The sequence below is a fragment of the Chiloscyllium plagiosum genome, chromosome 35 (assembly GCF_004010195.1).
Source record: "Chiloscyllium plagiosum isolate BGI_BamShark_2017 chromosome 35, ASM401019v2, whole genome shotgun sequence".
In the NCBI taxonomy this organism is placed as follows: Eukaryota; Metazoa; Chordata; class Chondrichthyes; order Orectolobiformes; family Hemiscylliidae; genus Chiloscyllium; species Chiloscyllium plagiosum.
Genome location: NC_057744.1, coordinates 38,675,410 through 38,690,907, shown reverse-complemented (window position 1 = coordinate 38,690,907; position 15,498 = coordinate 38,675,410). Strand labels below are relative to the sequence as shown.

At 43.4% G+C, this 15,498-nt stretch overlaps 1 protein-coding gene across 3 annotated transcripts in view; it reads right to left on the bottom strand.

Moving 5' to 3' along the window:
• Nucleotides 1-8,571, bottom strand: part of aplp2 (amyloid beta (A4) precursor-like protein 2) — a 223,482-nt gene extending 214,911 nt beyond the window's left edge. For all 3 annotated transcript variants that reach the window (XM_043676955.1, XM_043676956.1, XM_043676957.1), the window contains exon 1: nt 8,449-8,571. In XM_043676955.1, coding sequence (XP_043532890.1) covers nt 8,449-8,517 — 69 coding nt within the window. In that variant the 5' untranslated portion in view covers nt 8,518-8,571. The remainder of the gene's footprint in view (nt 1-8,448) is intronic.
• Nucleotides 8,572-15,498: the final 6,927 nt, after the last annotated feature.

The window sequence follows — 15,498 nt, the reverse complement described above, 5'->3', positions numbered from 1 at the left end:
CTGTTTTCCCTGGAGCGACGGAGGCTGAGGGGTGACCTTAGAGGTTTACAAAATTATGAGAGGCATAGATAGGATAAATACAGTATTTTCCCTGGGTGGAGGAGTCCAGAACTAGAGGACATAGGTTTAGGATGAGGGGGAAAGATATAAAAGACACCTAAGGGGTGACATTTTCACGCAGAGGGTGCTATGTGTATGGAATGAGCTGCCCAGAGGATGTGGTGGAGGCTGGTACAAATGCAACATTTAAGAGGCATTTGGATGGGTATATGAATAGGAAAGGTTTGCAGTGATATGGGCTGAGTGCTGGCAGGTGGGACTAGATTGGGTTGGGATATCTGGTCGGCATGGACAGGTTGGACCGAAGGGTCTGTTTCCATGCTGTACATCTCTATGACTCTATAAGCAATTTAACTATTCCAAGCCAGATGGAGATGGTCTTCACTCGTGACAAGGGATTCAACTTCATGGTTTCCTCACTCAACCACTTCTTTCCTGCCTGACAGGTACATACTTGTCAAGGATGCACAATAGCTGTTTCCTGAACAAGCTCCACATTTCAGTTGTGCCCACCTGTTGCAGTTTCCGTCCCCATCCAATGCATCCTAAATCTTGCCTAACTGCCTCATAATTGCCTTTCCCCGAACTATAACTCTTGCTTTGCAGTATATACCTGTCCCTTTCCATCGCTAAAGTAAACGGAACTGAACTGTGGCCACTATCACCAAAGTAGTCACCTACCTCCAAATCTAACACCTACCTGGTTCATTATCTAAATCTCTGGAACCATTCAGAGGCCTATAGAAAACTCCAAACTGGGTGACCTCTCCTTTTCTGGTTGTAACCTCAGTCCATACCACCTCAGGAGACGGGTCCTCATCAAACATCCTTTCTGCCACCGGAATACTGTTCCTTACTAACAATGCCACATCTCCCCCTCTTTTACCACCTTCCCTGATCTCACTGAAACATCTAAACCCCGGAACCTGCAACAACCATTCCTGCCCCTGCTCTATCCATGTCTCCGAAATGGCCACAACATCGAAGCCCCAGGTACCATGCTGTAAGTTCACCCATCTTATTCCAGATGCTCCTGGCACTGAAGTAAACACACTTCAAACCACCTTCTTATTCATGACTTCACTCCTCTCAACCTCCTGTACATTGCAGCTGCAATTCAGGTTCTCATCCCCTGCTGAATTAGTGTAAACCCACCCGAAGAGCATTATCAAATGCCCCCCGTGTCCCCCTCCTACCACCACCAAAGGATATTGGAACCCCTCTGGTTCAGGTGTAGACCATCCCAGTTGTAGAGGTCCCACCTACCCCAGAATGAGCCCCAATTATCCAGGTTCCTCAATGCCTCCCTCCTGCACCATCCCTGTAGCCACGGGTTCAATTGCTCTCTCTCCCTACTTCTCGTCTCGCGCGCAGGTGAACATGGGTAACAACCCAGAGATAACATTATCCATAACTCCACAACTTTTTGTATTGTCTGCAAACTTACTAACCTACCCAGCTACATTTTCTTCTGAGTCATTTATATATATCACAAACAGCAAAGGTCCCACCACAGATCCCTGCAGAACACCACTAGCCATGGACTTCCAGTCTAAAAAACATTCTCCCACCACTATCCTCCATCTTCTATGGACGAATCAATTCTGAATCCACACGGCCAAATCACTGTGGATTCCATCCATCTTAATCTTCTGGATGACCCTACATGAAGAACCTTGTTAAAAGCTTACTAAAATTAACATAAACAACATCTACTGCTCTACCTTCATTCTTGAAAACTTCCATCAGGTTTGTAAGACATGACCTGCCCTACAACATGGCCATGCTGACCATCCCTAATCAGGCCATGCTTTTCCACATGCACATAAATCCTATTCCTAAGAACTCTCTCCAACAGCTTCCCAACCACCGATGTGAGACTCACCGGTCTATAGTTTCCTGAATTATCCCTAATTTCCTTGAACAAAGGAACAACGTTAGCTTCTCAACAATCCTCCAGGACCTCTCCAGTGGCTAGCAGGGATATAAAAGTTCATGCTTCCAATTCTATTTTTTTTTTCAACATAATAGCACAGATGTAAAAGCAAGGAGGTTGTGTTAAACTTGTGAGAACACTGATTCCTTCACAACTAGAATGCAGTGCCCAATTCTGGGAAGATAATGAAGAATTAGAAGGGTGTTTAAAAAAAAGCACCAGAATGGTTGCAAGAGTAAGAATCTTCAATTATGTCAACAGATTGGACAAGCTGAAATTCTTTTTCATTGAGAAGGCTGAGAGGAGATTTAATAGACATATTCAAAATGAGGGTTCTAAACAGAGTGCATCAGAAAAAATTCCCATTGATGCAAAAATTAAGAACATGAAGGCACAGATGTAAAGTGGGTGATAAATAAATCAATGGTAATATGAGAAAAATCTTTTTCATACAATGAGTGGTTAGAATATAGAATGCACTGTGTGCGTGTGGTGGAAACAGATTCAATGTGGCATGCAAGATAAAATTGGATCATAATCTTGAAAGGAAAAACGTGTAGGGCTTTGATGAGAAAGCAGACCAGGGGCATGAGGTAAATTGCTCCTAAGAAAACCAGGTACAGGCATGACCGAATGGCCGCTGTCTCTGCCTTAACCTCAATTGTCACAACCATTTTTTGGCCAACTTAATTCTTTTAAATTCTCCTTCCCTCAAATCTGTAATCTATCGTTCCATTAATTTTGCTTCTGCTCTCTGATACTACATTAATGTCAACCCTACCTGAAAGACAATGCTCTCAGCCCTTTCTCAATTATCACACATCGCCCTTGTTACCCCATTTTTCAGAAGGCAGATTTCCTTCCCCATTTCACTATTTGTGTATTGATGAATGTGTATACCCAAAATCATCATTCCAGAGATTCTGCTTCTAAAATTTCCTTTGCAGGAAATTAATTCTATTTCATCCCATGTCTTTGGTTTATTTCAGCATTGAGGAGCTGTGGAATTATTTTGAGTTAGTGCTTAAGGCAGAAAAAGTCACCATTCTGGATTAGATGAAAGAGGTCTCAAAGGAATTGGAATTGAGAAATGTTGGAATGACTTACTACACACATAGTAAAAATCAAATGTTCACCTGTTCTCCTCTCAAAATATTTTACACTGCTACTTCATATCACTTATCCTGGGACCTGAGGTGGATTACACCAGTCATGTCAAAAATTCCTATCTATTTCATACACAAACCTGCACTTCTTCACTCCTTTTTTTGCAACTACTTATTCTATAGTTTTGCATCTGGTTGCTCCCCTCTATGGGTCATTGTTGCAGAAATTCAGTACCGAATACTTGTTTGCCAATCCAACACTCATGGGATTTATGTTCTGCAACCTCTTCCTAACCCTAGCTTGTGCTAAGGAGGGGTACATGACATGATGAGTAAGCTGAATCCAGGTTTGCAATGTCATATGACAATGCACATGAAATCATCTGTATTTGTAAAAAAAAAAGTTTGTTCGAATTATCTATGCTTGAATTTTCCAATCTGATCAGAATAACTGTCCATTCACACTTTAATGTGCTGTGAATTGGCACGGAGTTCTTTAAAATGTATGAAATTTTGAATTACGATCAGCTAACTCTCACGAGTGTCAACACGTCTTCTATTTACTATTTTATAATATGGAAATATGTATAAGCTGTAATAAAAACTTAAGTCATTTACTCCTACCAGAGTTGGTGTTTACCATTCATGAGTAAATAGTTCCAACACATTGATCCAGCTCAATTGCATATCCTTCCAAACCCCTTTAATCAAATATTGAATGGTGATATTGATTCTGCCTTCACCATGAACCTAACAAACAAATTCTACAGTCTCAAAAGAATTTATCCTCCCCATTCTACCATCCCTACTTTAAAGCTATCACAAATTAGCCCTGTAGTCTAGAGCCCTCAAAAAGCTTCCATAATTTTCAATACTACAGTCTCACCCTGTAATTTGTTCAAATTAATTAAGGCCAATTTTTCCTAGTCTTCATATTTGCTCAAGCCAAGTAAATGAAAAAGGTGCTTAAAAGCCTTAGTGTACTCCGTATAGCTTGAAGCCCAGGGCTTTGCTCAGCAATTGAATCGAGCTTGTGTTATAATATTTAAGTGTACAGATCTTTCAAGAATATAAAGCATACTGTAGCTATGAATATGCTTGGGAGACCACTGCTAGTGGTGCATTATTGTTACTAAGTATATGGTACCACGCTGTGTAAAAACACAGAATGACAGTCCAATATCCAGTACTGTACAATGCTTATCAAGTCAGGGTACAAATCAGTCTTCTTGTCCTTGTTTCCTAAATAGTATGACACTCCCCAATATTGTTTTTCATTTGGTAATTTGATTTTATGAGCCATTGCTGAGTTAATTTTCAACAACTGGAGGCATCATACTAAATCCTATTCTGTCTCCTCTCACTCAAAATTGCACAGTTCCCTGAATGGACCAATGAATAAGTGGAGGAGACTCTGGGTGACAGGGTTTTCACATTTTCTTTATAGAGTGGACGAGTGTCCCATTTACAACCTTCAAAAGTTATAAAGAGTATTCCTTTGAGTCAAGGTTTAACATTAATACCATACACTGTGAAACAATCAAACAAATTTCAAGTACGTCTCCAGCTTCACAAACATCTAAACCTGAAAGTTGTTGGGTATGTTCTATAAAGGAAACCAACAAGAGAACTTCACCACATTAGAAAGCTTTTAAAAAGTAGCAATCTCCAAAACTGCTCACAACAACCTTGCAGCTACTATCACATGCAGACAAAACAAACTAGATTGGAAAACTTGGCACATTACCTCGTAGGCTGCCTTTTGATCTTTTTGAAATGCATCACACAATACTGTGTCATTAAACAACAGCACAGCAATTCAATCTATTACAAAATCCAAACTTTAACACTTTTAGAACATGCGATGGGTACATTTGGTGAATTTCTCCTTTGTAAACCTGCCCCTCAGCCAAGATGTTTGATCTGATTGTTAAAGACCAATGCTGTTTGCAACATACATTCATATTAGTCAGGGTCACATATCAACATTTAACCTGCGTAGACATTCTTACACTATTCTGACTGACTATTTTGGTATTGAAGAAATTAAAGTTTGTCCTTCACTGTGTTGCCCAACAGCAAATGCAGAACATGGAAATAAGTGCAAGCAACAACTTGAAAACAATACTTTGCCAACTCATCAGCATTTCACTTCAAAGTTGCAAATGCCCCAAGTTACGTTTACCCCATCCTCTTCCAAAATCTCTTCATCAATTCCTTTGCCTTCATCTATTTGAATATTAAAACTTCTGTCTCATCAGCAAACACTCAAAATGAATTCCACAGCAGCCTCAACATTAAAATGTAACCAGTGGAAAGCACCACATCTGCTAAACAGGCATCCACTCTGCTAACTTTTTAAGTCAAAAGGATTGATCCTACAGATGTTGGAAATCTGAAATTAAAACAGAAAATGCTGGAAATACTCAGCAGGTTCATGTTTTAGGCAGATACTTTTCATCAGAATAATTCTGAAGACATGCCAATGTTTCTCCCTCCACAAGATGCTGCCTGAGCTGAGTATTTTGCTTTTACACGAACCTTTAAGTCTGAACAGTTTTAATCTAATATCAAAAACTAAATACACTGCCGTGAATGCTATAAAATCCAACTAATAACAAATAGATGTGTGATGTGATCCAGATTCAAGGTTTCCATCAGTGGCCATTTGTACTAAGTTACTCCATGGGTTAAAGGCTCGACTGTGACTAATAGACTTCATCTCAAATGCTCCAAAATGCTGGCTTGCAAAAAGATATACTAGCAGCTGTAAACTAATGTTTTTCCAAAAAGATATGGTTAACGAAAGGGAAAGGACGTCGCACAACTGTAAGCCATTGTTACCAATACAGGTCGTCAAGTTACAATACTTGTCAATTCCAAATTTCAAAGTTAAAAGCCACTTTATTGTATTTCATAACAAAATTAATTTATTTTTTTAAAAACCTGCCACATCTAGTGAAACATGGCCACAATGCACACTGCACTGCAACACAATCCTCATCATTAATATTTCAAATTCCTAAAGTACGAGAGGTAGCAGTATTTGCCATCAGGACATGACCTGCACAACACACAATTCAATAGAACCATTTCCAGAAATAAGACAGAGTTAAACAGATTTAATACTGTACTGTACAACAGACATGTGAGCAAAGTTTACTTCATGGAAATGATAGAGACATTCACAACATAGATACAGTATTCAGAGTGAAGAAACATAGTAGCAGCTATGTTTGTTTCTCAAACACAAGTAAGATTTTCAGTAGAGTTCGCCTTGGTACAGTGTTAGGATCCTTGCTTTTCCACATATGTGTTCATGTAACAAAATAGACCTTGTTGTACAGGGCACAATTTCAAATTTTGTGGGTCATCAAAACTTAAGTATTGGTGTAAGTTTGCTCGCTGAGCTGGAAGGTTCTTTCCGGACATTTCGCCACCCTCCTAGGTAACATCTACAGTGGGCCTCAGGCAAAGCACTGCCGATAATTCCTGTTTTCTATTTATATGTTTGGGGTTCTTTGGGTTGGTGATGTCATTTCCTGTTCTTTTTCTAGAGGGTGGTCGATGGGGTCTTCAAAGGGACACATTTGAAAACTGGTGGAACAGGAGAGCACAAGGCAGGTGAAATTTGATGCAGATAAACATGAAATGATTCTTTTGGTCAGATGAACATGGAGAACAATAATAAAGGGAGTGGAGAAGGGGCACCTGGCTGTAGATGTAAATAAACTACTGAAGTTGTGAGGGTAGGTTGAGTGGGTTAACAATGTTTATAGCATCTTGGGCTTTATCAATAAAGATACAGTTTTTTAAAAAGGGAAGTAATGTTTAAGCCTGTACGAAACACTGGAGCATTGTACTCCATTCTGGGCATCCATGAAGAAAGATGTGAGCATCCAGAAAAGATTCAGAAAAATAACTTTAGGGTTGAAGAACCTCAGTCATATTAATTGGAGTTTTGCATGGAGAGAGATGGCTGAGAAGAGATTTGGTAAGGTATTCAAAATAGTGAGTGGTCTGGGCAGAGTGGATACAGAAAATTGCTCCCAATGGTAAAAAGATCAAGAACCAGCAAGAACAGATTTAAGATACTTTACAAATGAAGCAACATGAGAAAAAATATTTTTATGCTGTCAGTGCTTAGGATCTCAAACGCACTGTCTGAGAATGTGGAGACAGGGTCAATTGAGGAACTGAAATGAAACTAAATTACCTGAAAAGACATAATGCACAGTTTGGAGGAAAGTGCAATCCAGTTGAATGAGGTGAATTGTTCCTTTAGCAAATTAAAAGAGCCGAAAGCGTTTTATGCTGTATGTGGGGTTGTCCGGAAGTACAACTCACCTATTAACATATGCACGCAATGTTGCGAAGGTGAAAGGAGAGCAGAGAAAGCAGTGTGCCAAGTGCACCAAGTAACAGCCGCACCGCTGCATCATTGCCAGCTGGCACACCTGTATATATACATCATGCAAAGTACACGCTTACAAGTCATTTTTTCAGAAACAGTTTCAGATATTTGGTAACGTGTTTGATTAATAGTCTGCATTAACGGTGATGCCTGGAAAAACGAATGCTCACAACGAATCATAGTGCAAGATCATCACTTGGAAATGACTATCCTTTTTCCTCAGAGGCAATCTTATTTGAGGAGGCTCCTCTGCAGACACAAAGATGCGACTCAAGTCAATGAAAATAAAGGAAATGCTCTCTAACGACATCATGCGAGAAAAGGAAGGAGCGCGACCATTTCCAAACGCCCAGGACTTCGTTGCCAAAACAGTGTATAAGCAACATACGAACTGAATCACTGCTTAAACATTAAGCTGCACAGAATAAGGCAAAACAAAACACGAGCAATGTTCCAACAGAAACAAGCCCCGAGACTGGCCAGGGATCAGTATGAGCTGCAGTACAGGCTCAGCGGCAATTTACTGGACACAAATCGGAAAAGGCCATTTCCGACCCCAGCGAGACCCGGGGCTGGGACAGAGCCCAGCCCGGGGGCTCCGTGACCGCATTACCCTCCAGCCAGGGAGACCTAACCGGGACACCCCCGACCCGCCCCGCCCCTCACCCACCCCAGTCCCAATAACCGGGGCTAGCTCTGTATACCGGGACACCCTCTCCTCCCCCCCATTCCCGATAACCGGGACACCCTCCCCCCCATTCCGGGCTCGGGCCAAGGTACCGCCCATCGCGGCCCGGGGATTTGGAGAGGGGGGGGGGGGGTGGCAGTGGGTTTGAGGCCTAGCGCAGCCCTGGCCTGGGGAAGGGGATTTTGCGGGAAATCCCGGCGATGGGAGACGGCCTTCAGCACCTGTCTGTAGGGACCCTCCTTACCTCAACATAGGCGCCGTGGGCGGACACCGCCGCCAGCAACAACAAGGAGATCACCGCGGAGGCAGCCATCACCGTCCCTGTCCTGACCGCACTCTGCCCGTCTGACTAGACTGCGCGCTCCCGAGCCGCCAGCGCAACACCGCCCACTGCGCGCTCCCGACCCGCCAGCGAAACCCTGACCTGCACACAATCCTGCTTACACACACACATCTGTCCTGCACACAATCCTGCTCATGCATACACAACCTATAGTGGACACAATCATGCTTTCACACACAATCCCAATCCTGCACACAATTTTGCTCTCACACACAACACAACCAGCCCTGCACACAATCTTGCTCACACACACACCATCCTGCATACAATCCTACTGACACAAGTACACGTGCACACACTATCCTGCACACAATCCTATTCACTTACTCACACCCACATCCTATGAACAATCCTTCTCACATACACACACAAACACACGCACTGCCCTTCACACAATCCTGCTCACACATTCACACTGCCCTTCACACAATCCTGCTCACGCAGACACAATCTTGCTCACAAATTGTTCTGCACACACATACACACCCTGTCCAGCAAACAATGCTGCTCACTCACATACATACCCTGTCCTGCATACAATCCAGTTCATAAACATACCCTGTCCTGCACACAATCCTGCTCACATAGTCACCCCCCCATCCTATGAACAATCTTTCTTGCCCTGGACACAATCCTGCTCTCTCACATAAACACCCTGTCCTGCGCACAATCCAGCTCTCTCGTGCACACACACCTTCTTATAGAGTCATACAGCATGGAAACAAGACCTTCAATCCAACCAATACTCCCGAACATAATCCCAAACTAAACTAGTCCCACCAGCCTCATCCTGGCCAATACCCCTCCAAAATTTCCTGTTCATGTATCATAGAACATTACAACTCAGTACAGGTCCTTTGGCCCTCGATGTTGCACTGACCTGTGGAACCAATCTGAAGTCTATCTATCCTACACTATTCCATTTTCATTCATATGTCTATCCAATGACCATTTAAATGCTCTTAAAGTTGGCGAATCTGTTGCAGTCAATGCAGTGCACGCCCCTACTATTATCTGAGTAAAGAAACTATCTCTGGCATCTGTCCTATATCTATTACCCCTCAATTTAAAGCTATGTCCCCTCATGCCAGCCATTACCATCTGAGGAAAAAGACTCTCACTGTCCACCTGACCTAACCCTCTGATTATCTTATACTTCTCAATCAAGTCACCTCTCAACATTTTTCTTTCTAACGAAAGCAGCCTCAAGTTCCTCAGTCTTTCCTCATAAGACCTTCCCTCCAGACCAGGCAACATCCAAGTATATCTCCTCTGAACCCTTTCTAAAGCTTCCACACCCTTCCTGTAATGTGGTGACCAGAACCTACTCAATACTCCAAATGCGGCCGCATCAGAGTTTTGTAAAGCTGCAGCATGACCTTGTGGCTCTGAAACTCAGTCCCTCTACCAATATCACACTATGCCTTTTTAACAGCCCTATCAACCTGGGTGGCAACTTTCAGGGAACTATGTACATGGACAGAGATATCTCTGCTCATCTACACTGCCAAGAATCTTACTATTAGCCCAGTACTCTTTATTCCTGTTGCTGCTTCCAAAGTGAATCACCTTACACTTCTCTGCATTAAACTCCATTTGCCGCCTCTCAGCCCAGCTCTGCAGCTTATCTATGTCCCTCTGTAAACTACAATATACTTCAGCATTATCCACAACTCCACAGACTTTAGTGTCATTTGCAAATTTACCAACCCATCCTTCTACACCCTTATCTAGATCATTTATAAAAATGGCAAGCAGCAGTGGCCTCAAAACAGATCCTTGCAGTATTCCACTAGTAACTGAACTCAAGGATGAACATTTCCCATCAAACACCACCCTCTGTTGCAAACTACTAAATCACCCTCAATCGCATGCCTCCGTATTTTGTGCAACAGCCTACCATGGGGAACCTTATCAAACGCCTTACTGAAATCCATATACACCACGGAGGAGAAAGTGAGGACTGCAGATGCTGGAGATCAGAGCCGAAAATGTGTTGCTGGAAAAGCGCAGCAGGTCAGGCAGCATCCAAGGAGCAGGAGAATCAATGTTTCGGGCATGAGCCCTTCTTCAGGAATGAAGGGCATGAGCCCTTCTTCAGGCTCATGCCCGAAACGTCGATTCCCCTGCTCCTTGGATGCTGCCTGACCTGCTGCACTTTTCCAGCAACATATTTTTGGCTCCATATACACCACATCAACCACTTTACCCTCATCTACCTGTTTAATCACCATCTCAAAGAACTCAATAAGGTTTGTGAGGCACGACCTACCCTTCACAAAACCATGTTGACTATCCCTAATCAACTTATTCCTCTCTAGATGATTATAAATCCTATCTCTTACAACATTTTCCAATGGTTTACCCACAACTGACGTCTATGAGTTCCAGCATTGTCTCTACTCCCCTTCTTGAACAAGGGGACAACAAAGTGTTCTGGCACTATTCCTGTAGACAATGATGACATAAAGATCAAAGATCAAAACCAAAGGCTCTGCAATCTCTTCCCTGGCTTCCCAGAGAATCCTAGGATAAATCCCATCCGACCCATGCGACTTATCTATTTTCACATTTTCCAGAATTGTTAACATCTCCTCCTTGTGAACCTCAATTCCATTTAGTCCAGTAGCCCATATCTCAGTATTGTCCTCGACAACATTGTCTTTTTCCAGTGTGAATACTGATGAAAAATCTTCATTTAGCGCTTCCCTGATCTCCTTAGACTCCACACACAACTTCCCACTGCTATCCTTACACATACACCCTGTCCTGCACTCAATCCTGAACACAGACAAACACACCCTATACTGCTCACACACACCCTGTCCTGCACAAAATCCTGCTTACACACACAAAACATCCTGTCCTGCACACAATCCTAGCCCCCCACACACACACACACCCTGTCCTGCACCTAATCCTGTACACACATAAACACACCCTGTCCTGCACATACACCTGCCCACACACATGCACATCCTGTCCTGCACACAATCCTGCCCCCACACAAGTACCCATACACAGCCTGTCCTGCACATGATCCTGTTCATATATACACACCCTGTCCTGCACACAATCCTGCCCACACACACACCCTGTCCTGCACACAAACCTGCACACACACACACGTTCTGCACACAACCCTGCTTACACACACACAACCTGTCCTGGACTCAATCCAGCATGCAATCCTTCTCTGAAACACACCACCCTGTCTTTCAAACAATCCTTCTCACTCACATACATACCATCTGCAATACACAATCCTGCTCACACACACGCAACCGTCCTGCACACAATCCTGGCCATTCTCTCTCCCTCTCTCTCTGTCTCTCACTCACTCACACACACATTCTATCCTAGACACAAACCTACCCATGCACATCCACCCTGTCTTACACACAATCCTGTTCATACACACACAACACTGTCCTGCATAAAATCCTGCTCATACACGCACACACCCTGTCCTGCACACAATCCTGCTCTCACACACACACTGTTTTGCACACTATCCTGCTCACATGCACAGACCCTGCCCTTCACACAATCTGCTCATACACACACATACACACACACACCCTGACCCGCACACAAAACTGCTCTCACACCCTATCATGCACACAATCCTGCTCACACACACTGTTTTGTACACTGTCCTGCTCACATGCATACACTCTGTCCTTCACACAATTTGGTGTGCACACACACACACCCTGTCCTGCATACAATCCTGCCAACACACACCCCATCCTGCACACATTCCTCCCCAAACTCACACCCTGTCCTGTACACAATCCTGCTCACAGACATACACACTGTCCTGCACACAATCCTGCTTATACGCACACACAACCACGGTGGTTCAGTGGTAAACACTGCTGCCTCACAGCGCCAGGGACCCAGGTTCAATTTCAGCCTCAGGCGATTGTCTATGTGGAGTTACATGTTCTCTCCGTGTCTGTGTGGGTTTCCTCTGGGTGCTCCGGTTTCTTCCCACAGTCCAAAGATGTGCAGGCCAGGTGATTTGGCCATTCTAAATTGCCTGTAGTGCTAGGTGCATTAGTCAGAGGGAAATGGGTCTGGGTGGGTTACTTTTTGGAGGGTCGGTGTGGACTTGTTGGGCCGAAGTGCCTGTTTCCATACTGCAGTTAATCTAATCTAACAACCTGTCCTGCACACAGTCCTGCTCTCTCACACACAAATCACATTCTGCACACAGTCCTGCTCTTTACACAGATCCCATCCTGTACACAATCCTGCTTACATGCATGCACACACTCTGTCCTGCACACATACCTGCCACGCATAGACAGCCTGTCCTGCAAACAATCCTGCTCACTCACATATACACTGTCTTCTGCAAACAATCCTGCTTACACATGCACACAACTATCCTGCACACAAATCTGGTCACACACACACACATTCTGTCCTGCAAACAATCCTGCTCTCAAACATATACACCCTATCTTGTTCACAAACCTGCTCACACACACAGCACACCCTGTCATGCACACAATCCTGCACACATGCACATACAGTCCTGTACACAATCTGACTCTCTCACACACATCCTGTTCTGCAGATAAACCTGCTCTGTCTCACACATACACACGCTATCCTGCAAACAATGCTGCTCACACACGCACACACATACTGTGCTGCACACAATCCTGCTTACACACACACTTGTCCTGCACACAATCATTCTCATATACACACACACACCCTGTTCTACACACAGTCTTGCTCACACACATGCACATAATTCTCCCCATAAACACATCCTGTCCTGCACACAATTCCTGCTCACCCACACACACTGGCCCTGTCCTGCACCCTTTCATTCCTGATGAAGGGCTTTTACCTGAAATGTCGATTTTCCTGCTCCTCGGATGCTGCCTGACCTGTAGTGCTTTTCCAGCACCACTCTAATCTTCACACAATCATGCTTACACACAACTTGTCCTGCACACAATCCTGTTCACACACACATCCTGTCCTGCACACAAATTTGTTCACTGAGCATGCACGTTGTCCTGCAAACAGTGCTGCTCACACACGCACCACACACTGTGCTGCACTCACACATGCACCACACACACCCTATCCTGCAAACAATGCTGCACACACACGTACACACACACTGTGCTGCACACAATCCTGCTTACACACACAACTTGTCCTGCATACCATCCAGCTCACACACATGCACACCCTGTCATAGAATTATACAGCACAGACATACTCCCTCCAGTCCAGCCAGTCCTTGTCAAGCATAATCCCAAACTAAGACCCTACAGTCTGCTCCTGGCCCAAATCCCTCCAAACATTTCTTGTTCATGTTATGATGAAGGTGTAGAGGTGTACTGTACCTTTAAGAGAGTTGAATGACTTAGCAAGCACACAGAGTGCTGGAGAATTTACAATGTAACATTTGGTCTAGCAGCTAGAAGTACCTGGGTTGCTATGAGACAAAAACAAATTCAAATTGAGGAGTACCTGTTCGGAGAAAGAGTTTGCACAGGGAAAAAGATTGACACCGAACTGGAGAGCAAATCTACGGAGGAAGATACCAACAGAAGATTTGACCCTTAGCTGGTTTTAAACTTTGAATTTTTCTGTAAATCTTGGGTGGCATGGTGGCACAGTGGTTAGCACTGCTGCCTCACAGCACCAGAGACCCGGGTTCAATTCCCGACTCAGGCGACTGACTGTGTGGAGTTTGCACGTTCTCACCGTGTCTGCGTGGGTTTCCTCCGGGTGCTCCGTTTCCTCCCACAGTCCAAAGATGTGCAGGTCAGGTGAATTGGCCACGCTAAATTGCCCGTAGTGTTAGGTAAAGAGGTAAATGTAGGGGAATGTGTGGGTTGCGCGTCGGCGGGGCGGTGTGGACTTGTTGGGCCGAGGGGCCTGTTTCCACAGTGTAGGTCTAATCTAATCTAATAATCTTAATTGGGGTTTTTATCGGACTAGTATTGTAGATGGGAAGATAAAAGATAGGTTTAGATAAATAGTTATTCGTTAATTATTCTCTGTTAGACATCAAAAAATTAAAGTTGTTAATTTTTACTTTAAATAGTGACTTTTGGGATAGTTCTTTGCCTCTCAAATTTTCACAGATTACAGCACAGGGTGAATCTTTTCCGTGTATCAGGTTTAAATTAGCAGAGGGGTGTTTACCCTGTGTCATACCAGATTTGGAGGCTCATCATTGGGATTTGATCGAGTTTAGACAGATTTGAATAGATTTGGGTGTACGAAAAATCCCAGCAGATTTAAACACTTGCAGGTTAGTGTCCTAGATCTTTAAATAAAATATAGGTGAGACAATTTGTTTAATTTCGGTGACTCGTGGTTGATTAAATTAAAAGTGAGGAAAATGGCTCTTAAAATTGCTAAAAAGGTTCTGGGATTTGAAGATGATTCTCAAATTTGCTAAGAAAGTTTAGAAGAAAAAGTCCATACTTTTAGAATTAGCAAATAAGTTAGATTTGGGTTTAACCAAGAACAAAAGTAAAGCTGAAATTGTAAGGGAATTATTCAAACACTTAAGTGTATCACAGAAACAGATAACTGCAGTCGAAGTAGAAAAGCTTAAATTACAATTGAGGAAGATGGAGTTAGAAGATTCCTGAAGAAGGGCATGTGCCCGAAACGTCGAATCTTCTGTTCCCTAGATGCTGCCTGACCTGCTGTGCTGTTCCAGCAATAAAGTTTCAGTTAGAAGATAAACAAAGGGAGAGAGAAAGAGAAAGAGAGAGAAGAGAGGGAGTGAGATGGAGAGAGAAAGAGAAAGAGAAAAGAGAGAGAAAGAAAGGAAAAAGAAAAAAGGTTCTTGGCTGAGCAAAGAAAGAGAGAGAAGAAAGGGAGAGGCAAAGAGAATTTGAACTTGAGAAGTTGTGACTTAGTCAGCAAAGTCAAGTTAACAGGATAGAGATTCAAAGA